Source organism: Barbus barbus, assembly GCF_936440315.1.
Source record: "Barbus barbus genome assembly, chromosome: 6".
Classification (NCBI taxonomy): domain Eukaryota; kingdom Metazoa; phylum Chordata; class Actinopteri; order Cypriniformes; family Cyprinidae; genus Barbus; species Barbus barbus.
Window position 1 is genome coordinate 28,373,809 of NC_136734.1, and position 25,839 is coordinate 28,399,647.

A 25,839-nucleotide genomic window follows, 5' to 3' on the forward strand; every position below is an offset into this window, starting at 1 on the left:
GTGTGGAATTCTTGGGGGATGGATTTAAATATGGTCTTATTGGTAGATTAATAAGGGATTTAGCAGAAGAGGTTCCCATTTTACCTTTAAAAGAAAAAACAGTGATAGTTCACCTATTTTCTCACCATGTCAGTCTAAGTTTTTCTTTTCTTGGAACCACAAAAGGTGATGTCCAAGCTTTTCTTTTGCTTAAAATGAATGTGCATGGTGATCATTAGCGGTCAATGCACAAATTAGCTATATTACAGGTCTTCTGAAGACATACAAACACTGTGTGAAAAAACAGACAGACATTTGATTTTGGAAGAACGGCAATACAGCATACAAGCATATGCTTGACAGTTAATGTTCACCATCTGCTTTCCTTGTATTAAAAAGTGCAGTTTAAACATTTTGTGCTAAGCTCATTTCAGCTCATTTAGTGTTTAATGTAACAATAACATCAGAATCAGAATTACATGTGTATTGAGTAGATGAACTACCCTTTAAAAAAAACAATCATGTCAGTAAGGTGGGGGTGGTGATGGCGCAGTGGATAAGACACATGCCTTTGGTGTGAGAGACCCGGGTTCGAATCCACTGCGAAACACCAATGTGTCCCTGAGCAAGACACTTAACCCCCTAGTTGCTCCAGAGGCGTGCGACCTCTGACATATATAGCAATTGTAAGTCGCTTTGGATAAAAGCGTCAGCTAAATGAATAAAAAGTAAAAGTAAAAAAAGTAAGGTGAAAGCAGTTTTAAGGAGAGTTTGACTCGATTTAAGGTCATTGCACACTGAGTCCGAAATTCTTGTCTGAAATTGTCACATGTTAAAAAATAAATACGACCACACATTGTGACGATCACATTTACAAAACCTTCGTCCGTCATAAAAAATTCGGATCAGGTGCGATTTCCTGTATTTTCGCATCCGTAGCAAGCATTTTGATAGGAAAGGATGATTAAGTCATCAGTGTGCAAGGACCTTAAATTGAAATGATACTGAAATATTGTTTAATGAGGTGATTTTACACTTAATTTCAGGCAATACTGTCGACTTGAACTGATTTTAACTGGAAATTTGAGTGTTTACTATCGGCCTTTGCAATATCGACACTATTTTCCTGTTTAATACTGTAAAACAGCTTTGACGTAATACTGTAAAAAAGCTGACTTGACTTGATTTTAGATGTCAGTGATCACGTTTTTAGACTTTTGTATCCTAAAACATACACACTCATAACCACACATCAAACACTATATGAACTAACTACATTTATGTATAAAAACAACACAATCATGCAATAAAGAACAGACTCTAAACACACACAGCAAGCACTGACAGATTAGCCAGGGCAGAGAAACAGAGTAGTGAAAAGAGAGAAGGTACTAAGAAGCCGTATGGTCATGTTTGGGTCACAGAGGTCAGAAGTTCAACGGATCTTCTTACCTTAACGTCTGCTTTTTTGTTCAACAAGCTCTTGGCTGCTACAATGGGAGGAAATAAGACAGAGACGTTAAATCAGCAACACCGTAATACAAAATGTCAATTAACCCGCCGGACAGGCTATATTTCCTAAAATGAAACATAACACTACAGATATTAATCATACCTATAATCTTGTAAACCATAACTAGGCCCAAACAGGGTTCTGCACTCATTTTGGGGGAGAATTGTATGGAATGGATTTAAATGTAGTAAAATATGTTAAAGATGGTTGAGAGCTCTAGGCTCTTACTGGTAAATAATTTAATTATCAGGTAAGCTCAAAAGAGGCAGGAGATTCAATTCAAATTATGCAATAATATCCAGAAAGTGCTGCAAGGACAGATTCTGTGTTGGCCTACTTATATACATGATACAGCCAGATTACTACCAATGACACTTTATAATAAACTTCATTAATGTGTCATAAACAATTCATTATATAATTCTTATTAGATCAGCAGTCAATGTAGATATGAATATGATTATACACTACTATTCAAAATGTTGGAGTTAGTAAATTGAGTTATTTTGAACTTTCAATTTATTAAATAATCCTGAAAAAAGTCTCACTTGTATGTATAACGTCCACAAATTATTTATTTATTATTAAGTGTCACTCATGGCCTCTAAGATTGAACAGTTCCCCGTTGTCTAATTCAAAAATGAATAAATAAATAAAATAAAATACAATATATTGTTTATGTCTTATAGGAAAAAATGTGGTAGAAAAATCCACGAAGCTATACATATTTATCTGCTTCCTTATCACAGAAACAATGTTGTCACAGATATCTCATTACTCTGCGTACATTTTTTTTTAACTACTTTTTGATTTGTTTTCAGGTTTTCCCAAACAGACAGTGTAGCTGACCGAGGAACTTTTCAATCTAAGAAATATTAGGATTGATAATTACATAATATATAAATAAACAGCATTTGAACAGCATCATGGTGAACAACACTTATCAATCAATATAAATCATCATTCATGAGTAAAAAGAAGCATCTGACACAATCACTATCTGTCACTGCAGGTTCTTGCACCATTTTATATTCAGAATGCATATGCAAACAGCCCCTCTCAAGCACCTTTGAAGCAGTTCATTCAAACACTTATTTTTTTTAGCATTAAATCACAGTAACACCATCACATTCATATCAGACTCATTTAGCAAGTCTGTTTGCTCAAAGACTTTTACAGCCAGAGTTGGTTAGTCTATTAATAAAGCACAGAATAGATTTTCAGGAGATGGCATTTTTATTCATTCTCTACACTTAAGTGTTAATACTGCAAACATGGCACTGTAAGCAATCCCAAAACAAAACAGATTTTTTTTGGGGGGGGGGGGGTCTTCAAATCCAAATCCAAGGGGGGGGGTCTTCAAGTCTTCAAATCCCACTTGTACACCTTGATGGATATCTTGACCTTTCAACTGATCTAGGTACAGTTTGTTTAATGCAAAAACCCTGTCATTTAGAACATTTTGTAAAACGATCCCACAGCTCAGTCACCGTAAGCAGGCATTATGCAATAAAAAAAAACATAGCAAGAGGTTTCACAAGATATTAAGCCTAACGCTGCACTTCTGGTCATAAACTGAAAAACAGGATCACTCAAGGTTGGTATTTGATACAGATCCTCCTAGAACTGTATCTGGGCCACCAATCCATTCATCTGGTGGCCCAAAGATATCAGTGAGAAGAAATGAGCATGCGTCCCTGTAGAAAGACGGGTAGTGAAGTAACATCTAATACTCTAGAGTGAGTGGAGCTCCTTACCTTGCCATTAACACAGAGAGCAAGAGAAAGAGAGCAAGAGAGAATGGAGAGAAAAAGAGAGAGCAATGGAGAAGAGGTCAAAATACCAGAGTGCTGTCTCTACGAACGCTGACGGTAAATGACTATCTATGGAGCTGTATATGGAGGCTCAAGAACAAAAAAAGTATGTCAACTTGTTTTCAGTACAGCCATCATTTTTCTCAGAGTTGATCTACATTGCAGAGAGTCAGCACAAACAAGGTTTAGCAAAAAATAGCAGGCAAATACATTTGTGCCAGGCTGTTTTGTATAAGCAGTTTCACTACTCTAAAACCTAGTCCTCAATTGTTCTTTAATGCTTTAAAAACACATATGGAAACATTATTATTTACATTAAATAAGTTAACTTAATTACAATATATTTACACAAAATAAAAATATTGACATTATCTTGACAATTTTAATGCATCTTGTGCAATGTAGTTGCGCAAGCAAAACGGAGCATTATTGTCTAATGATAATGCAGCTTTTCACGACATGACAAAAAGTATGTGAACTCCTTACCTATTTTTACACCTTTTGAGCATTGATTTCAAAACTATGGGCATAAATAGGGAGTTGAATCCCCTTTTGCTGTTATAACAGCTTCCACTGTAACAGCCAAACTTAGGGGTGTCCACATACTTGTTTACAACCTAAATCATATTTTAGAAATATCTCTCATATGCACTATACAAAAGTCAAACATGAGGATTTGGAATGATCCAGATGTCAGTCCCATATGTAGTGTAACTGCCTATAGTGCAGTAGTCTGGTTGCTCAGGCTGGGGACAGTAGAAGGACAACAGAGAGAGGCAGCACTACATAAATATTTGATTGCAGGCATGTGGAGGGAGCATCAAATATGAAGCACAGCCTTCACATTGAGCCACAGCACTCGCTAAATGTACCAGCTCAACCCTTCTACCATGATGCACTATGTTAAAAACAAAAAAAAAAAAACAAAAGGAAAAGCTGAAAAACATTTAAACCTCAATCAATTTTTGCCCTCTAAAAAAAGGTAACGGCAAAACAATGCCACAAGCTTCTCCTCCAGAGCAGCAGATTAGATAAATCAAGAATTTCCAAATAATCACGATTTACCTTTAAGCTTAAATGTCAGCGACTGATTGGTCAAAATGATGCTTTCACTGACAGAAAAACATCATTCTAAGCCATTTTGGAACAAATAAATAAATATTACGATATTGAATAAAATTAAAAAGCTGAAAAATATCTACAATACGGTCAGTCAATCTACAATTTGGAGCACACATTTCTGAATAAAGGCCTGTTCACACCAAGGATGATAACTATAAAGATTACTATATTAGTGTCCACAACAATGGACAATGATTATTATTAATATTAAACAATTTAAAATCTTTAAAAGTACGAAACAAACTGTATGCATGGGAATAACATAGTGACCAAGAAAATGTTAAACTATCTTGTACTTTGTCTTCTGCTTTTCTTTTCCTATCTGATCAAAATAAAAACAAAATTATTTGAGCAGCTTGCTCTGGCATTGATTTGTTTTGTGACAGATTAGCAACGATTGATTTTCTTTGTATCAGCTCTGGAGGGGATGTCACTGAAGTAAAGGGCAAGAAAAAGATTCAAAATACAATATTCTTGGTCAAACTGAAACTACAATGTTTAATTACAGGCATGTAGGCTCAAGATTAACTTTGATAAATTGCATACTTGGTGAAGTGTAGTGCTCTAGGCTAAACCCTGTAAAATAAAACAAATGAATCTAATATGGAACAAAAAGAGAAACTGTGCATTTCCCCTCATACTGTGGATCCAGTAGCTTTCAATAATGTTAAATTAAATTCTACATAATTCTACATTCTGTCCATGTCCCTTAAATAAGAAAAAAGGAGCACATTAAAATAAAAGTACAGTTGTCAAGAAGCTTTGACCATGCACAAGTGCACCAGATCCGTTCAGCCCATCTCACCCCCAAGTTAGTGAACATGCATTAGTCCAACCTCCCATGCAGCATTCAGCACAACAGCAGGCAGACTGTTCCACCCCCTGAAAGAGGGGTGAACTTCAACTTCAAAGACCATATTAAAGACAGAGTAAAGTAAGGAAGAATATAGAGGATGAAAGTGAAGATGGCTTATGGGTGTCAGATAAAAATGGCAAAGAAAAGTGATGAAGAGGAGGAGGATAAGAATAACCCAGAAAAAAAGGAAGAGGCAGTGATTTATGGCACATACTGTATGAAAGGAAGAAATGATGGAGAGAACAGGACTCAAAAAAAGAGAGTGGGAAGGGACAATACATTCATCATGTAGGGATCTTGGTGTAGATCCTCTGTAAAATAAATAAAAGATGAATGAAATGGTGATGACAGATGACGGCAGACAGCGGAGGCAACCAATAAGTGGATACATAAGATATCAGACATGAACTGCAAGAGAAAGGAGATGAAAAACGACACAAAAGTGTGGAGGACAAGAAAGAAAAGGAAGAAACAGCAGGTAAGACAGGTAGAGGGTGAGTCATCGTGCATGCTTTAGCCCCATGCAGAGACAATCAGGGACTAGTGAGAGACAGAGAGGAAACAAGAGGATGATGGGAGAGGAAACAAAAAGGTTTCTTTCATAGAAGAGATGAAAGAAACTGAAAAAAGGTGAAAAATGACAAAAAATTAGACAAATTAGAGTAGTAAACAGGGAAATGGGAAAGGAATAGGGGTAAGGAAAAGGAAAGGAAAATGGAAAGAAAGCGGAAAAGCAAAGGAAAAGGAAATTGAAAGAAAAAGGAAATTAATAGGGAAGTAAAAGGGAAACTGGAAAGGAAAGGAAAATGGAAAGGAAGAGGAAAAGAAGTGAAAAGGAAATTAACAGGGAAGTAAAAGGGAAACTGGAAAGGAAAGGAAAATGGAAAGGAAGGGGAAAAGAAAGGAAAAGGAAATTAATAGGGAAGTAAAAGGGAAATTGCAAAAGGAAAGGAAAGGAAAGGAAAGGAAAGGAAAAGGGAAAATAAAAATGGAAAGAAATGTAAACAAAACAAAAGGAAAAGGAAAAGGAAAAGGAAAGGGAAGGAAAACTAATTAATTAAATGAAAAAGAAAAGAAAAGAACAAAAAGGAAAGGAAGGATAATAGGGAAATGAAAAGGAAAAGGAAAAGGGCAAAGGAAATAGGAAATGGGAGGAAATTATATGGGAAGTGAAAAGGGAAAAAGAGAGAAAAAGTAAAAGAAATAACTAGAATTTCAAAGGAAAACAAAGTAAAATTAAAACAGAAATGGGAATGAAAGAAGGAATGGGAGGAATACGGAGAGAGGAGTGTACAGACAGAAAGGGTCAGAGGAATTGGGCCCTGTAGGGCGGCGCTACCTTGTTCCACCAGCCCTGCTGTGGTGCCTGCAGCCGCGGCTACTGCAGCCGCAGCCGCAGTGACCGAGGCGGGAGCCGTGGTCTGCCTGCTACCCACTAACACACACACACACACACACAAACAATCACAAACAAAATGAGAGGGAGGAACAACAAGAGAGAGAGGGAAGAGGAAGGGGGCAGAGTGAAAGAGAACCATTTATTAGTCTATGGGAGAAGAAACTGTCAGTTATAAGAACACGTCAAACCAATTTTCTTTTTTATTTCTTTGAGACAGGTGGCTTGTAACAAAACTATCCCCACTCAAACAAGAGTCATATTTTCATTACAACAAAGACAAGACTCTGACCCAGAGGGAATCATCCCTCCTAACATTCAAAACCACACAGTTTTATCAACGTTCTCTGCTGGACCATCATCTAGTGGTTACAAGCAGAGCCCTGACATCACAGATGAGATCAAAAGACAGAAAGTGCTACTATAGACATTTGAATTCCCATTGAGGGTGCAGTTAAATAAAGGAGAATTGACAGAGAGAGTGAAATTCCGTGTGCAGTGAGAAGACTAGAAATGCATGTTATTTTGTATTATGCATGATATCTGTGAGGTCAGAGCATGAAAACTGGGAGATGGAGAGGAATAGGTTGTACATAAGTAGTAGGCTGAGAGTAAAAGTATATAGAGAGTGGTCCAAGAAAGTATGTGGACACTTCAACCACACTTAATGTATGAACATCACATTAGATATTGACACAAGTGCCATTTAGAAGTGGTAATTTGTTAAAAATTATTTAAAGATAACCGTACAAAAGTAAAATGTTATAAATAGTTCACCCAAAAATAACATTTTCATCATAATTTACTATGTTGTTGTATGACTGAGAAACACTCTAAATGTAATTGGTAAAAGTAATGGGGGTCTTGGTTCTGAGAAAACATTCTAGCCAATTCCACAAGGATATCACATTTATTTTCTTTCTTTTTTTGATTTTTGCACTTAAAATGACAGATTTTTTTGGCAGTAATTTACAGAAATCTTGCATTGTTTTTTTTTAAACGATACCACATTTAGCATTTATGCATGACACTACATGTACTATGTAAATGACAGAAAACAATTCTTATCCACTTCTGATACAAAACTTAATTATTTTTATTTATTGTTATTTTATTGTTAATTATTGTTATTTTTAAATAAGAACAAAGAAGCAAACAATAGGACAAAGATACAAATGAGACTACTTAACATTTTTCAAATAGTTTTAGTATTCTGGTAGAAAATACTACAGAAATGGAATAATCAAATGTAGTTTTTTTAAACTTTACTTTTTCATTCATGCATATTTGTTTATCACGCTACTGCATCAATAATGTTACATAATATTGCACTTTTTGTGATTATTTTGCTTTATTTAGCTTATTTTGCTAAAACGCTACATTTTGTTAATTCCGCAATAGTAGAAACGCTAAAAAATTGCATTATTTATTTTTAGGTGCCATTTGGTTTGATATCTAATGCAATAACATTATACAACTTTAAGTACAGCTTAAGTCTCTAAATACTTGTTAGGGCCACAAAGTCTATGTATAATTCTATAAATCCTTTTATTTGAACACACGACAGACAACAAAGCACATTAAGATGGAGTGGAGATCTAAAAGACACACAGACGATTCCCTGGAGAACCATAAGAACATGCACAGAACAGATCAGAAAACACTCATCTGTCAATCAAAACCCTTCAAATGTTCATTTCCATCTGCATCATACCCGAGTAACTTACCAGAGAAGTTCCGTGACACGAGCATGGTGGTGAGGATGGCCCCCTGTGAGGAGAGAGAGGAAATATAACCTCTGCGTGTGTAAAATTAGCATTGAGCGAGCATGTGTGTGTGTGACCATGAAACGCACCTTGAGTTTCCTCCTGGCGTTGAACTTCTTCAAGCATTCCACAGTCTCTTGTCTGTGCATCATGGAAGCCACAGTAGAGCGTTGCTATGGAAACAAATAGGGAAAAGATTTTTACTGTACATCTAGACCCATGTTTTGCTGTTTTTGTTTAAGTGTTTATATGTCTGCATGTGCAGGTCGGTGAATACGTACGCAGACCCATGGGTGTTTGAGAGCTTCCTGTGCAGTGATTCTCTTGGCAGGGTTTATGGTTAGCATTTGATTGATGAGATTTTTGGCTTCAGGAGTAACTGTGTCCCATTCTGGAGATGGAAACTATTAAATAAATAATAAAAAAGACTATTATTCTACAACTACAACTTTACTCTGTTAACATGCATTGCAATCAAAACTTTTGATTCAAACTCATGCATCTCTAAGAAAAACAAATTACCTGTCAAAATTTCTCAATTTCATGAACTGGTAATATGCAGATACACAAGTCTGGCTCAGCCAAAATGGCCCATATCGGGCAACAATGAGTATTAATCGATGTTCCCAAACACATGTTTGGGAACCATGACCATACAGAACCATGTAAAATGATACTGAAATTAGTTCTGACTTACCTGTTCAAATTTGAGCAATCTATTAGACAAACAATGTCTTTAAGTGATAAAAATGCATTGTGCCATCTTGAGTTAAACTAATACAATTCTCAATGTGATATTCCAAAATTGTGATGATAAATGTTTTTATAATGTGAAAACCAACACATTTCATCATAGCAAAGTTTGGTGTTAAAACATTTTTTGAAATACACTATCTTCACAAAAAACTGAAAAGATGTTAAACTCACATCATAAGCTCCCGCTTTGATCTGTTGGTAAAGTTTGTGCTGATCCTCGTCCCAGAAAGGTGGATATCCAACCAGCAGAATGTAAAGAATCACACCTTAATAGAGAGAATTTAAAAAAAAAATATCATTCTGTTGTTATTAACATTTTTGAGGCAGTTGCATACAGTATAGCCACCTATGCCATCATTTATTTACAATATATTTATTTCATACAAAGTATAACTTCAAATCCATTAACATTTTTAATAACATATCACTTCAGACTTACTGATGTAAATGTGTTTTAATATAATTATTAATAAGGGTTATATGATCTCTGTATAATATCAGTCTTTAAATGCAAGATATTTAAAGTGTACCTGAAGTATATTTGTAATAGTTCCACTTTAGCGCAATCAAATATACAGTGTATCTTTATTTGGACTGAAACACTACTTGCGCACAATTAAAGCGCATTAAGTACAAAATTAGTTGCTACAATTTAAGTATACCAGTTTCATATACCAAAAGTACAATTGCATAGTATTTTATTAAGCACATAAATATGTAAAACCATCTTAAACCAGACCAGTTTGACCAAGACAGGAGTCCAGCTTTAGGAGACCAGCTTTGCTTAGCTTTTTTTCAGCACAGTGAAGAAGGCAGCAGGCAGCTTAGTTTTGATGGACAGCACAGAAAAATCTTGCAATTTCTTCAGAATGAGCATGTGCTTGTCACTGTTTTTGAGTTTATTTACCGCAAGCCCAGATGTCCACCGGTTTGCCATATGCTTCCTTCCTCAGCACCTCAGGGGACAGGTAACCTGGTGTCCCTGCAAATCCTGTAAAATGCCCGGTAAAATGTGACAATAAAAGCATCAGCAGTAAGGACAATCAAGTTCTAAAGTGTTTGTGATAAATCATGTGAGCGTCTCTCTATATCAGCCCACAGGTTTGCAATGTTTACATACCAAACCATGCCTGCTGGTCTCCCTGCACCTCAATGGCCAGTCCAAAGTCGGCCAGTTTCACAGCGGCATTCTTGCACTTACTGGCCAAGAGCAGATTCTCTGGCTGAGGGGACAATGAACACAACATTTCTCCTGCCTTAACACACAACTTTACTGCCTCAAACACACACACACACACACACACTTCACAGTAACAAACACACTGTGCATGCTGACACACACTGCACAACAAAAATAGATAATCAGATAGCCATCACATGGTTTTAACATAAAACCAGCTCACATTTAACGCTGTGTATAATCAACCTCCCAAATCTAATTCTGTGATATTAGCTGAAGAATTTCTAACTGCAGACTGCTTCTAAATGAAGAACGCAGGGGAAAAAATTATGTTTGTCTTCACTGGTAATAAGAGTGTGTGCGTGTGAGTGTGTGTTTTCCTCCCAACTGACCCAGATTATCTAGCCTCATTATTCTCTGTCACTGATGGATGCTAATAATGTGATATCCCCTCTAGTGCCTCCCGATGCTTCCGCTAGCACACACGACACGATCTGATAAATCATAGGGCTAGCAACACCGATCTATAAGAGCAGGCTAACAAACCAAATACACACAGTCACACACACCTTAAGCACTGCACCAGATTTCCTGCATTGCAGGGTCTGGTGGATCTAACATTCACTTCCCTCACTTTCTTATTCATGTTGGAGACTGCAGCTAAAATTATTAAAACTGTGACAAAAATATATACACTACCATTTAAGAGTTGGAGTTTTAAAAGTTAAAATTATTATTTTAAAATTATTTAAAAAAATCATCATAATAAAAATACTTTAAAGCTGCTAGGATGGATTAAATTGATCAAAAGTGGCAGTAGAGATCTTATTTATTGTTATACATTATAATTTGATCAAATATTTCTATTTCAAATAAACACTTTTGTTCAAGCTTTCTATCTTTAAGAAAAAAAAAAAAAAAAAAATGTACCCTGGTTTCCACAAAAATATTAACCATAAATGTTTTCAACTATAATAATAGTAAGAAGGGTTTATATTAGAGCTGCACGATTCTGGATAAATTGAGAATCACGATTTTTTAAAAAAATAGAGGTCACGATTCTGAACTAAGCAAAATAAAATGTAATTTTCTGCAACAGTGTTAAATTACCTCATTCTATAAAAAATGATTAATTAATTTGAATGAATCATTTCAATGAATAGTTCAATGACTCACATAAATAGGCTACTTTACTTGTTTCATTACGGAATGAATCAGCAGTTGTGAACAAATCTCTTGAAAGAATGATTCAGTGACTAATGCATTTTTTAACAGTCACTAGTCGCCACTTAGTGGTGAAAATGTAATGCAATCAAGGTTTAATAGAGAAATCGTTGTCATTTAGAAATAAGATTGCATGGGTGTTTGAATCGATATTGCAATCTTTTAAATGATTAATAGTGCAGCTCTAGTTTATATGTATATTCGTTCACATTCATTCATATAAATAGTTCATTGCTTTCATTAGAAACTAAGAGCAATTTGACAGTAGGGTTCTCTGATGATCAATAACATTTAAAAGACCATCAACCAATATTTTTTTTTGCATAAAATTATCGAACATTTATAATTATAACCCAAGTCCTATGAAAATCATAGAGATATTAATACATGCGAGTAACTTTGGTTGCAGATGCAGATTCTACTCTCAAGTGCTCGCAGACCAGCTTTGACCGTTCCAATTTGGTGGACGTCTTGCATACAGCGGCCTATCGAAACAGTCGCTAATGAGGCATTTACATATACATCTAAGGAGCAAATTTGGCTCCCAAACGTTTCATTTTGAGCTAGGGGGTATTTACTACTTTTCTACATTGTTATCTCTGTTCCATAATGCTCATTATCACCTCACCACCATCCCTTCATTAAAATTTGCTAGATTTGGTCTCCATTCTCAGCAGCACTCATATAGCATAGCTAATGCAGAGTGCTTCCAAAAAAAAAAAAAAGAAAAAAAAAAAGGGGGTTAAACATGCGCTCTGCTGAGGGCTGGAACACCAGCAGTTAATCCCAGCCTTAAAGCTCAGTAGTGGGAGGAATTTTAATGAACAGCACCCTCTGAGAACAAATCTAGTAAAGAAGACCTGCCAAAATCTCTCTCCAATGCTCTTTCACGAGCGTATAACCTCTGCAGCGAAATCTATGACTTGACTTCCTAGCAAAAATCTCATCGGCATGGGCACAGCTATGAATCAAAGTACATATATATATGCATACACTGACAAACACAGCTGGATGCACTGCTTAAATTGGCTTGAGTTGGTTTAGTTTACTTGCTTAGCTCAGTAAAATCCAAAAAAGCATGGGTGTTGATAGATGTGTCATGTGCTATTGTGTCTGTGTGTGTATGTGCAAGATCGCTGCTCTTTTCTGCAGTGGCATTCCTGTCATGCCCACTCAGATTCCTGCTGTTGAAGAGCGCGTGCCCCAGGCTTCCATTCAAAAGGGCACTCCAGTGTGGGCAGACACTGATAGTGTGAAACCAAAGTGCTGGTACTGTCAGAGTAGAGTACGGAGCTGACCGCAGCAATGCTGTTTTTAGCATTTACCTGGTTTCTTTTTCTGGACACTGCTAAATGGATTAAATCTAGCGATGCACCAAAATTTCAACCAACTGTAAATATTTGAAAAATCTAAAAAATAATGTATTTGCAGTTTTAAATGAAAATGTTTTGGATGCAAAAATCATTGATTCAAGAGTAACAATTGTAAAGAGTGATACATATTATATTTTATCCACAAAACCAGCGGCTTGTTGCTGAAGAACTTAGAACTGGTTTCATTTATCACCCGAGAACTTGGCACTCGATTTTTGGTTTTGGTTTTCTAACATTAATTATAACCTAAATTCTTTGAAAAACATCTGCTGAAGTCTATCGCAGATCTAGACATTACTACATGTAAATAACTAGTTGCAGTTGCACTAGGGAGGTATGTCAAGCGTTCATGGTCCAATATTCGGCTATAACTAAAAAAAAAAAAATTTTTGCTTTCAGACAAAATAATTTGGAAATACTGAGAGGTGACTTGTACCAAAGAACTACTTTTATCATCTGAGCTTGAACAGCATACAGAGTTCAATTATCCAATCACACAAATGTAATCATTACGAATACCTTTCTGTTTTCAGCTAAATGACAGCAACTTAAATTTTGGTTTCATATTCCTATGCTAATTAAGTCGGTTTAAAGCACCTGATTTATTGATATACATCTGGATGTAATTTCGCATGTGCTCTTTGACTCGTGACTCGACATGTCAATAAAAGCACACAATAGAAAATGCACAGTTTTCAAAAAGATCTGTGCATTTTGAAGAAAACCTGCAGACAAATGTGTATTTATAAAATGACATTACAGATATACAAGTCACAATCAAACCACTTATACATGCATACGAGACATACAAACAAGACAAATGAGCAAACCACATTAAGAACAATTTACAAGATTGCTATCAACAGATAAACATGCAGCATGCATTGCGAAACGGCTTCTCTTCGCCGGCAAGCCGCAAAGCGTTCACTATGTGTTCATACAGAAGGCATGGGACATTTTTGGCAGTTATGATAAGCAACCTAGGCTAATTTCTGGCCGGTTCGCACTGTAATCTGACTGCAAAGCATGCCAGGTACTGTAGCGTGACAGACTGACAGTAGTTGAATTACGTCTAGGAACAACATTTCCCAGAAGCACACGGTGTTTTAGAGAAGGTCAAAGGTCAGAAGGGAGCAGTCAAATGCCATTGCAGTGCACTCAAACCTGGACATGATGACTGCAACTGGGACCCTGATATCTACACTGACTCTCTGGTCAATAAAAGCAATCTAGATTAGAGTTATATTGTCATAGTTAATTAAATTTGGTCTATTTTTATTTATATTACTACAGATATTTTAGTGGGAGCACTAAAAGAGACATTTATCTTGATTGATAAACTAAAATCAATGTCAGTCCAATTAGCGCAGTCTTACCTGAACATTCATGAAAGTGAATTTATCACAGCAACACACTTGCACGTAAGCCATGCACTATCACTGTGTTATATCAGACTGACCTCCCATGCATTTCTCAACCTTATTTTCCCCCATTTTCGTAGGGAGACCAAAAGTGCCTATCAGCAATTGCGTCAGTCAAATCGACACAGCGGTAGGCACGGATTTCTACATACCACCTTTTATGAGCACATACACAAGTTCACACACTGGAAGGACAGCGATGACATCACAACAGTCACTTACCTTCAGGTCTCGGTGCACCACGCCCATTTGATGGCAGTGAAGCACCGCCTCCAGGATCTGCTGGATGCAGTGACTGCATGCAAACAGCAGGGGGCGCATGTTAGTCTGAGCAGCGCTACAGTCCCGTGCACAGGCCAGGGGTGAGGGGTGTTTGGGGCATGTAAAAATGTAAAAAGGAAGGGGCAGGGTGTCTCCCTCTAGACTCAAGCCTTGCCTCTACGTAGCTAAATATTAGCATACAATAATAACCGAAATAAAAACACAAACAAAACCGCAGGTGGATTTCAGCATCAACAGAAAGCAAAACATTAATAAGCAAACTTGTTTAATATGATTTCATTCAATTGCGATATATCTAAAATTGGGTATATTATTAACATTATAATACGGAGGCAATGCATTGTGTCTTTTGAGAGTTTTGTTTTATCTTCTAACGTCAACATATGTAGGACCGGTCCCGTTAATTACGGCAAAGTATAATGGTTCACAAAAGATTGGGTTGTTATAATTCAGTGTAAAAGTGGTAAACAGATCATAGATTCAAATATTTAAAAATCAAGTGTCAGTTCCCTATTGCTTTTCCACTGGCCTATTATTATGCACAGCTTTAGATTTTAGTTTAAAATAAATATAATACTACTACTACTACTACTACTAATAATAATAATCATCATAAGACTCATATTTTTTCATCTCCTCATGAACTGCTCACCTAATGGATCGGAGATCAACTCAAGCCAAATATGCAACAAAACTGCATTCACATACACCATAATTCAAAAGTTTAAAGTCAGTAAGAACATTTAAAATTGTTCTGAAAGAAATTAATACTTTTATTTGACAAGGACATATTACAAGTGACAGTGAAGACTTGTACATTGCTACAAAAGCCTTTTTTAACTTTCTATTCGTCAAAGAATCCAGAAAAAAATGTATCTCAGTTGTCAACACCCATAAGAAATGTTTCTTGAGCAGCAAGATTTTTGAAGGATCATATGACACTGAAGACTGGAGTAACAGCTGCTAAAAATTCAGCTTTACATTAATGTAAAGTTACTTAATTAAAGTTACTTAAATTGTCACATTATTTGACAATATTGCTGATTTTACTGTAGTTTTTACTGTATTTTTTTTTTTAATCTTACTGACCCCAAACATTTGAACAGTAGTGTAAGTATTTCACTTTCTTTTCCTAAATTTAAGCAAGCGTGCACAACATGCACACTTCTGAAATAAGCATCTGAAATAAACTGCAAACTAGCTCAAAACCTGTGGGCCATTCATGATGTTGATTTGCACCATTATTTACATGACCTATACATAGGTAAATAAGCATAATCAGTGCATTATCATACATTTAAAGCTGTTTAATACAGCACTGCAACACTGTAATATTTCAATTACAAAGACATGACACTAAGTCCATTTCATCTACAACATTACGGCAGCTTCCTATACCCTCTGGATTCTGCTAATTGCTGCTTGCAGCTCTACTCCTCTCCTCCTCCCTAGGGCAGTAACAGAGGGTTTTGGAAATTAAACCTTAAAGTACTTCATACAGAGTAACACAGCTGTATATCTATGCAGTCTATCATAAATATAGTGTCATGAGAGTGTAATGCAGTTTGAGTGCATGTTGAGGAGCGTAGGATAGCAGCAACACGTGCACATGCATGTGAGCTGGTTGCCAAGAGACCCCTGGATTTTGCTACGCACGGGTACAGCCTACACCAGGGCGAAAGATGCTTTCTGTATTTAACAGCCCAAACCCAGATCCAACACCCAAGTGATAATACGCTGAGGGAGACTGAGGTCGGCGATGGAGGAAAAGGCGACATCAATTGGGTAAATCAATTAATGCTGTAAATGGCTCTCTAGGTCAAAGCTATTCCAATATACAGCATATCCCATGAGTCAAATCATTCAGTGCTGGAAGAAAAAGATGAGGGCTGCTATAGCTGTTCAACAATCACACAGCACATGGAGGGTGAAGAAAAGTGAGAGAGCAGTGTGTGTGTGATATGGTGTAACTGTGAATGACATTAACTGTATTGAAATCTTTAAAGCTACAATCCGACTTGCAAAAGGTCAGTGAGATTATCTTTTAGAAAGAAGTTAATACTTTGATTCAGCAAGGACACAAAACGTATCAAAAGTGACCGTAATGACATTGATAATGTTACAAAATAGTTCTATTTCAAATGCTGCCCTTTTGAACTTTCTATTATCAATGAATCCTGAAAAAAGGTATTGGGGTTTCGAAACAAGTGTTTTCATTTTTTCTTAAGCAGCAAATGAGCATATAAGAATGATTTCTGAAGGATTGTGTGACACTGATGACTATAAATAGCTGCTGAATATACAGCTTTGCATCACACAAATAAATTACATTTTAAATTGTAATATATTTCACAATATTAGTGTTTACTTTAGTGTTCTACAGTAAAAGAGACCTCGTTCAAAAACAATTAAACCCACATTTTTTAACTGTAGTGTATTACCAAGCATCAATACATAAAAAGGCAATAATTTCATTAGAATTAATAATTAAGTTTATTCTGAACAGATCAAATGCTTTAACTAAACAATATTAACATTCTTGTGAGAAGCAAATTTAGATAATGTAAATTCTTATTATTTAGGAATAACTGCTATATTAGGATTTTGCAGATTGAAAGACATACAAGTAGGGATCGATGTTTAGATATTTTCTTGGATTTAAGCTTTGATTCTGACACTGCCAACCTTGAAGTCAATGTAGTAATTCCAATTAGGATTAATTTATCCAAAACGAATTGCACATTACCATCAAATTGAAAAATACTGCATTTAATTTAAATCCATTTTAATCTGAAAGAAAAAACCTTCTTTCACACATACTGGAGGATGATGTCATTCTCTCCCTACAAAGTCAAAACGGTATAAATTATTAGATTTACATAAAACTAGAAGCTATTTAAAGCAATCTAGCCTTAATGACTGTATTTAAGTTTTAATGCAGCACTTTGAGCATGAACATTACTGATAGGGACAGTGCTGCATAAATAAAGTTATAGCTGTGATTATTATTATCCATGTGCAGAGTGCACCGCATGAGTTTACAGGCACGTGTGTAAAGTTCTGGCATGGCAGTAAAGTTCAGGGCTGTAAATTAAAGTGCTGCATGACATACGGTCACGTCAAATGCAAGACAGACCGTCTCCGAATAAACCCATTTCTCAGAGTGAATCTGTCTGTTTACTCTGCCTTTAAATGTATGAATGCATAGAGGGATATTTAGATATTAAAAGCATGTAAGGTTTTGTGCATTCAACATAGCGTGTGCGTGTGTTTCTCCACACCTCCCCCAGTGTCAGCTGCTGATCATGGCTGGACTGCAAGAGAAGATGTGTGTATGACTGTGTGATTTTGTGTGTATGTGTAGGGGTGAGACAGGAAGTGTCACTGTGTTTCAGCACAAAATCTCCATTTGAAAGAACTGTGTACATTAAAATGTCTAAAAACGTACCGAAACTCAGTGCTGCCTTCTCTAATATTAGCTTTATTCCCTGTACTAACGTCTAGAGTCTCTTCTCCAACCCTTCATGAGATAGAGAGCAATTTAAGCACTAACTTTTGCAAGAATCTTCAATGAGAAGTAAAACTGCAGTTACACTTTGCAGTTCAAGTGTTCTTGTTACAGTGTAATTATAAATTTATGTGCTGAATAATATTAATTAACTACGAGTACTTACTATATGGTTAGGTGTTAGGCTTGCATGTAATTATGCATAATTTATTGTTATTGCAATAGTAAATACATGTAACGTGTAAGAAGCACAGCTTAAAATAAAGAGTTACCAAAATTACAAATCTACAAATATCGTATATTGGTGGAGAGAACACAGTAAAACCTACTATTGTTTAAAGTAAGAGAATGACTGGTGGTTTATAATACTGTTGATACTATTCAATCAAATACCGAAAAAAACTGAAACGATTTTTTTGCAATAAAATCTCCTTTGCCAAGGCATGCTGAGTACCTTAGGGATATCCATGATGCCGGAATCACCAAATCCAGTCTTAAAAATGGAATGTACAGTAAAATGCAGACTTTGGCAATATTTGAATGAATAAATCAAAAGTAGAGTTGTACACAATGTAGACTAGTGTCTGTGAATATTAAACTGCAATAGACTGCTATTGAAATATGAAATCTGCATGTGCGTCTCTGTGCGAATGAACGATAGAGTTGTGTCTAATACACATACTCAAGCGCACTTGCATTTCCAGCATCTGCCGTCTCACTATATGAGGACGGTCCACATGAACTTCATGATATAAAATATTGCTAGATACACACAGGAAGTCAGAGTACTACAACCCGCCAAAATAAAAGCTTGGCTTGACTTTTAAAAATTGTGACTATTATTATTATTGTACAGTAGAATGTACTTCTTAAAGTAAAAAAAAAAAAAAACAGTTTGTTGAAACATTATTTTTAAGAAATTGTGCAATATCACAATTTATCACCCATGTTTTAACTTAAACAGTAAACCATTGTTGTGCAGCATTTTGTTTGCCAAAAAAAGAGAGGAATTGTTCAAATGTCATTACATTTTAAAAGATTAATTAAATTGATAAAGTTTCATGCATTCGTTTGATTACCACCTTTTTCATAAGAAATTTGTGTTAAATTATAAAACACAGAATCGAGAAAAATTAAAACAGACAACACAATTTCTGGAAATAATTAAAATATTTCATAGCGCCCTATTATTGTTAAAAACAAATGTTGTTAAGGTTGTATGAATTCAATTTACTTTTTGATTAGAATTGACCTCAAACTGTTTGCCCAGCATTTCTGACACAGAAAACATTGTACGTAATGAACACTCTAACAAAGTAATTTAAGAATGTTTATACAAAAACCACTATAATCTAGCCATAAATATTAATTTAATTATGATTTAAGGGATAGTTTTTATTATTTAATCACCCTCATGTCATTCCAAACCTGTTTGCTTTACTTTCTTCAGTGGACATGCAAGAACATACAAACAGATTTGTAACAACGTGAGGATGAGTAAACGATGACAGAATTTTTGGGTGAACTGTCCCTTTAAACATAATAGTAATAGAAAGTAAGAACGAGTAACTAAAAACCACACAAGCAAAAATACCCATGACACCTTGAGAGTTCTGATCATCTGCACAACAGCGTCAAGCTAAAGATCAAGCACAGAAAGTAAAGATTCAGGAATTTTGGGACGGCAGTCAATGGATTAGGGGAAGCCCATGATGCCATACACAGACGGACGGACGGACGGACAGACAGACAGACAGACAGACAGGCTACAGCTACAGACACACAGACAGGAGCAAGCAGGGCAAACAGACAGGCCACAGGCAGGCAGTGTGTGAGCTACATACTGACCTTCAGGTCCCTGTGCACTATGTCATGTTGGTGAATATGATGGACACTGTCTAGAATCTGATGGATACAGTGACTGTGAAGACAAAACGGTAGAAAAGAAAAAGACGGGGAGGGAGAGAGGGAGAAAGGGAGCGAGAGGTGAAGGGGGAGATGTGAGGATGATGGAAACAGTGAAATCAAACGATTGATGGAGTGATGGCAGTGCATTGAACGAAAGGAGCGGAGATGATAGAGAAAACAAAGTGATGGGTTGAATTGATGCACGAGAGATGGGAGGAGTGACGTAGACAGTGAGATGGAGGGAGGAATTAAAAGGAGAGAGGGAAGTGAATGGTGGAAGTGAAGAGACAGAACCATTTTGACATAAAACACACCACTGTCAACAACAAGAACGACATCAGAGAGAGAGAAAGAAAGAAAGAAAGAGAGTAGGTGAGGAGAAACAGGTGTAGTGAGTGTAGTGTGTGTGTGTTAAATCTGAGGATGTGAAAATAAAAGCTGGTGTGGTGTGGGGAGATTTACTATATACATATAATGTGTCTTTGAAGGGGCAATCTGTCTCACACACATAATATTTATAACAACATTTTGTTTTTTATTATACATATACATATAATATACACAGTGCCCTCCATAAGTATTGGAACAGTAAAGACAAAATTGCTCTGTTGGCTGCGGAGTCAAAACATATGCAAATATGATTAAAAGATGAATATGAGACAAAACTACAGAATGTTACATTTTATTATTGGGTGATTCAACACATAGATGTTTTACCAAATAAAAAGAACAGCACTTTTAGAGTTCATCCCACTCATTGATGTGAGCATAGATAGAGGGATGAACTCTAAAAGTGCTGAACTTCTTAGTTGGTAAAACATCTATGTGTTGAATCACCCAATAATAAAATGTAACATTCTGTAGTTTTGTCTCATATTCATCTTTTAATCATATTTGTAAATGTCTTGACTCCACAGCCAACAGAGCAATTTTGTCTTTACTGTTCCAATACTTTTGGAGGGCACTGTATGCATGTATGTATGTGCGTGTGTGTGTGTATATATATATATATATATATATATATATATATATATATATATATATATATATATATATATATATATATATATATATAGGTACTATGGTTCAAAAGTTGCTCACCAAGGCTACATTTAAAAATACAATAAAAATAGTAACTTTGTGAAATATTATTAGAATTTAAAATAACTATTTTCTGTTTTTTAATATACTTCAAAATGTAATTTATTCTTGAGATGGCAAAGCTGAATTTTCAGCATCATTACTCAAGTCTCCAGTGTAACATTAACATGATCCATGAAACATTTTTATCACTGAAAACTGTTAATATTTTTTGGAAACCTTGATACATTTTTTTCAGGATTCTTTGATGAATAAAAAGATCAAAAGAACGGCATTTATTTGAAATAGAAATCGTTTGTAACCTTTACGTTTAACATTTCAATCTACTCTAGTAGATTTTGACATTTTGAGGCAAAACTTATCCAAAACTATGTCCTAACCTGGCACAATATGCCAAGTTTTCAGTGATACTGTTTTTGTCCACACTGAATACCAAACTGCTACATGATATGATATTAATGTATGGTTATGACAGAATTTTAGACCAGTGAGATTTCACAGCGGGCAGGGCTAACCAGCATAAAGCTACAGAAATAGAAATTAATCAACAGAATGACCTTCCACACGTCACCTCTAAACCAGTTCACAGCTAGTTTAGAGTTTATTAGGCCTACTTATTTCTTTAACACGTCACGTTATCACAGTTTATTTACGATATCAAATATTTTTCTAAACCTCAAAGCCATACACCTGTATGTGGTAGAATTATTTAAACAAAAAAAAAGCAAGATTGACAAACACCAAATGATAGATCATTAGTAAAGTGCTTTTCACTGATTTAAAGCACTAAACCTTGAGCCCGTTTCCATTCACAGTAGTGGCATACCCTGCTTCTGTCACACGTCCAACAACCAGAGCCACAACACAGCGGAGTAGGTGTCAGCGACACTATCACACACAGAATGAGAGAGCTAAAATATCTGAATAAAAGCGAGAAGGCAGACAGAACGAGAGAAAGACAGGTGGAGAATGGGAGGAGGGGAGAAAGATGAAGCCCTAATTACGTGTGTTAATTGGAGCCCTAGTTTCTCCCTCTCTCTGAGGAGGCAGGGGGCAGCGCACGGCTGCAGGGCTTCACAAGAAGAGGGACATTTAGAGTGAAAGACAGAACAGCAGAGATGGAGAGCACAAGGGAAGAAGCGGAGATGTTTCCTTGCATCTATTCCTACAAAAGAAACAGGCATACATTTGATCTAGAAAGCAGTACTTCTAACTAATATTTCTAATATTCACTTCTAATTGATCATTTTTGTAAAAATACATTTATTTTCCTGTAACAAATTACACTTAAGAAAAAATAAGACAAATAATACATTTGTCATTTTTTTTTTTTTTTTATAATTTTAGGATTGCCATTACTATTTATTTTATAAAATATAACTAGAGTATATTACTAATGGTAAAATATGATGAAATATATTATTATTATTGTTATTATTTATCTATAATTATTGTTGTGTCTGAAACTCTAGTAGTATAAAAGAACTTTCGGTAACACTTAAAGCCTTTATGTATGATGCATTATAAAGGGTTATTAAAGGGTATAATGCATTGTAATTATTCATAATGTGTTGTAATACATTATATCTTGTAAATAATTGTAACCGAATTTATGACGCATAGTGCATATAGCATGGTGTAACAATGAACTGATGTGTTATTATGTGTATTAAGTGTGGATTCAATTATGATATTGTACAATGCATTATTAGGTGCATTACAAGGCATAATTAATGCATTATAACTACTTTTATAATGCCTTATACATAAAGGCTTCAAGTAAAGTGAAATTTCACACAAATTGTGCTGTGATAACCTCTACTTTATTTTACAAGGATATCTAGGGAACGGATGCTAGCACGTTTCATAGGTTTTCGGCCTATAATTTCATCTCAAGAGGCCAAAGACTACTTTATATATATCTATTATAAGAGCCCCTGTGCAATATACTACATGTAATTGCAGTAATTAGAGTGTAAAAGCATCGAGCAAGAGCGCAACAAGAGCGTAGAGTGCCCTCAGCTAAAGTGTAACGTCGTAACTAACAGCTGGGTCATGAGAACAAGAGCACATTGCTCAACTTTAATAGTGGTGTGGCTCAGTATCTGTGGTTTATACACTTGAGTTTGTACCTGCAAACTTGATAACAATCAAGATCATAATCCAATCTAATCAGACACTAGTATTCACCTAGTCAAGTACCTGTTTGCACCAAATAGTTGACCAAATCTAGTTATTAAATTACAAAAAGATTTCTTCTCACTTTTACTTAAACTGTCCTTTACTGTATGTAGTAATGCTATACATTGTTTTTTTTATTTATAATATATATTCATAAAGTACAAAACCTCAATAAATAAACAGCAACTTAAAATTAATTGTGTTTTTTTATGATATTTACACTACTGTTCAAAATTTTGGGTACAGTTAATTTAAGAAATTAATACTTTTATATGCATTAAATTGATAAAAAAATGACAAACATTTCACACAAAATTGCTTTAAATTTCAATATGTTTTCAAAGAATCCTGTAAAAAAATGTATTGGCTTCCACAAAAATACTAAGCAGCAAAATCTTATAAGATATAAGATTATCTATAATATATAAGTAATGTTTCTTGAGCAACAAATCAGCATATTAGAATGATTTCTGAAGGATCACGTGATACTGAAGACTGGAGTAATGATGCTGAAAATGTAACTTTGGCATCATAAAAATAAATTACACTTTTAAAAACAATTAAAAATAAAACAGTCATTTTAAATGTTTAAAATATTTCAAAGTATTTCCATTTTTACTGTATTTTGACATCAAATAAATGCAACCTTGGAGAGACACACACAATTTAATTTTATTAATTATTATTTACTATTCATAGATATACAGAGTATATCACCTATACTGAGATATAATATATACTGCTTATTAATTTAGTCAAATGACACACATACACTTACCTAAAAGAAAAAATTAGGTTAAATGTGTGGGGCAAAATCGTGACAGTTTGTGGATCGTCTCATCTCTAACTTTCCGTTAGCAGACCAGACCTTTAACTAAACCACACCTCCCCAGACGAGCAACAGCACGGAACAAGCACTGGGTCAAAAAACCCACAAGAGAGACGGTCAAAGCAAACGTGGTTCACACACCCACAGGAAGTCTGCACGAGTCATTATGTGGAACTGCATATATGGCCTGGACCGCAGAGGTGATAATGCTCAGGACTAACACCTTCGACTGCATACTGTAAACCCTGGTAACAAGCACACAATCACACAATGTGGAAAGGCATCTGTACAGGACGGTCAAAGATTTGCCTACAAGAAGGCTGCCTGTGTCTGTGTGTGTATGAGAGGAAAAGAGACATAATGCATGATGAAAGGACAGAGATAGATCAGTGGAGAAGACATATACATAGACAGAGAGACTAAAGACACAACAGCAACACTCTAGAATTGTATATTGTTGCACAAAGCACACAACAGCATACAGTTCATTTCCCCAAACAATCTTAGTGTCCTTTTTAGACCACTTTTCACCCTAGTGTGTGTGATGGGCGAAGAGAGAGATTTGTGTGTTGCACTGTGGGAGATGATATTTCAAATAGCATTTCCAAATGCAAAACAAACTCACAGTGAATGTGTATGTGGTGGTAACGGGTGCAACAAGCTAGGGCCAATGAGAGAGGAGAAGAAAGGGCAGAGAATAGTTAAACATTAGGAAAAGCATTCTTACCTGGCATCTGCTTCGCTGTAGTACTCTCTGGCTACAATGTCCTCAAACAGTTCACCTCCAGTCACCCTAAAACACAGGAAGTTCAGCCTGGCTGTTTGCTAATTGAAACAATTCCTGTTCTAGAGCACGTCCTTTCAGAGAGCTCAGTTTCCATGGAGACGAGAATCCGATATAAAAAATTCTCTGGAAAGCTAGAACTGTGAAAATCGAGGGGAAGGTTTTAAAGATGGCATGCTTTTGGGGAGGCATTGAATGTTTTTGGTTATTGCCCATCTGATAGCAATGTGTTTATACTATTACATCAACATGTTTTAGTTCAGTTTTTACAAATTCTAACTCATGAAGCCCATGTATTCTTAAAGGGATGGTTTGGGAAAATTATTAAAATATCTTACATGGCTTTTGAAGGCTTTGAACACAGCACAGCAGTGTTGTTATTCTTGGCTAAAAATAAAACTATTAAAAAATGACAGCAATTTAAAATGTATAAAACTGAAATAAAAATAAGAAAAAATTAATACTAAAACTAAAATTGAATTGAAAACTGAAAATATAAAAATTAAACCTAATTTAAAATATTAGTAAATATTATAATAGCATATAATATTCACTTTCATCAGAAAACAGCAGCTTGTACGAATGCTAGATGTTTTAAAGTCATCTTGGTCAGTTCCTACTTACAGTATAAGTTTGAAAAATCATAATTATGATGTTCAAGTAAATTTGGTAGGAATCAAGTGTTGGTCAATTTTATTATTTACACTGCTTTCTGTCAAAGATATGAGCTTTATTATCTCTAGCACAGCAAAATTAAAGAACAAAGGACATGGAGCTTTAGGTGTGGAATTGACACTTTATCAGTGTATTTTATCACGCTTGGGCTGCCAAATTTTTGCTATGCAA

General features: G+C 35.4%; 1 protein-coding gene across 7 annotated transcripts in view; it reads right to left on the reverse strand.

Annotated features, from left to right (window-relative positions):
- The window catches only part of LOC306870608 (calcium/calmodulin-dependent protein kinase type II subunit gamma-like), a 77,378-nt gene that overhangs the window by 34,289 nt on the left and 17,250 nt on the right, over positions 1 to 25,839 (reverse strand). For 6 of the 7 annotated variants that reach the window (XR_013784282.1, XM_079417985.1, XM_079417984.1 and 3 more), the window contains exons 5-13: positions 24,937 to 25,002; positions 20,039 to 20,111; positions 10,323 to 10,425; positions 10,110 to 10,193; positions 9,374 to 9,468; positions 8,728 to 8,850; positions 8,536 to 8,619; positions 8,408 to 8,450; positions 1,432 to 1,469 (exon numbers count right to left, since the gene is read on the reverse strand). Coding sequence is in view for 6 of the 7 variants with exons in the window: in XM_079417985.1 (XP_079274111.1) it covers positions 1,432 to 1,469; positions 8,408 to 8,450; positions 8,536 to 8,619; positions 8,728 to 8,850; positions 9,374 to 9,468; positions 10,110 to 10,193; positions 10,323 to 10,425; positions 20,039 to 20,111; positions 24,937 to 25,002 (709 nt within the window). In the remaining variant the exon portion in view is untranslated. Of the gene's footprint in view, positions 1 to 1,431; positions 1,470 to 6,623; positions 6,720 to 8,407; positions 8,451 to 8,535; positions 8,620 to 8,727; positions 8,851 to 9,373; positions 9,469 to 10,109; positions 10,194 to 10,322; positions 10,426 to 14,622; positions 14,696 to 20,038; positions 20,112 to 24,936; positions 25,003 to 25,839 lie in introns of all 7 variants that reach the window. The other variant, XM_079417986.1, reaches the window with a different exon arrangement.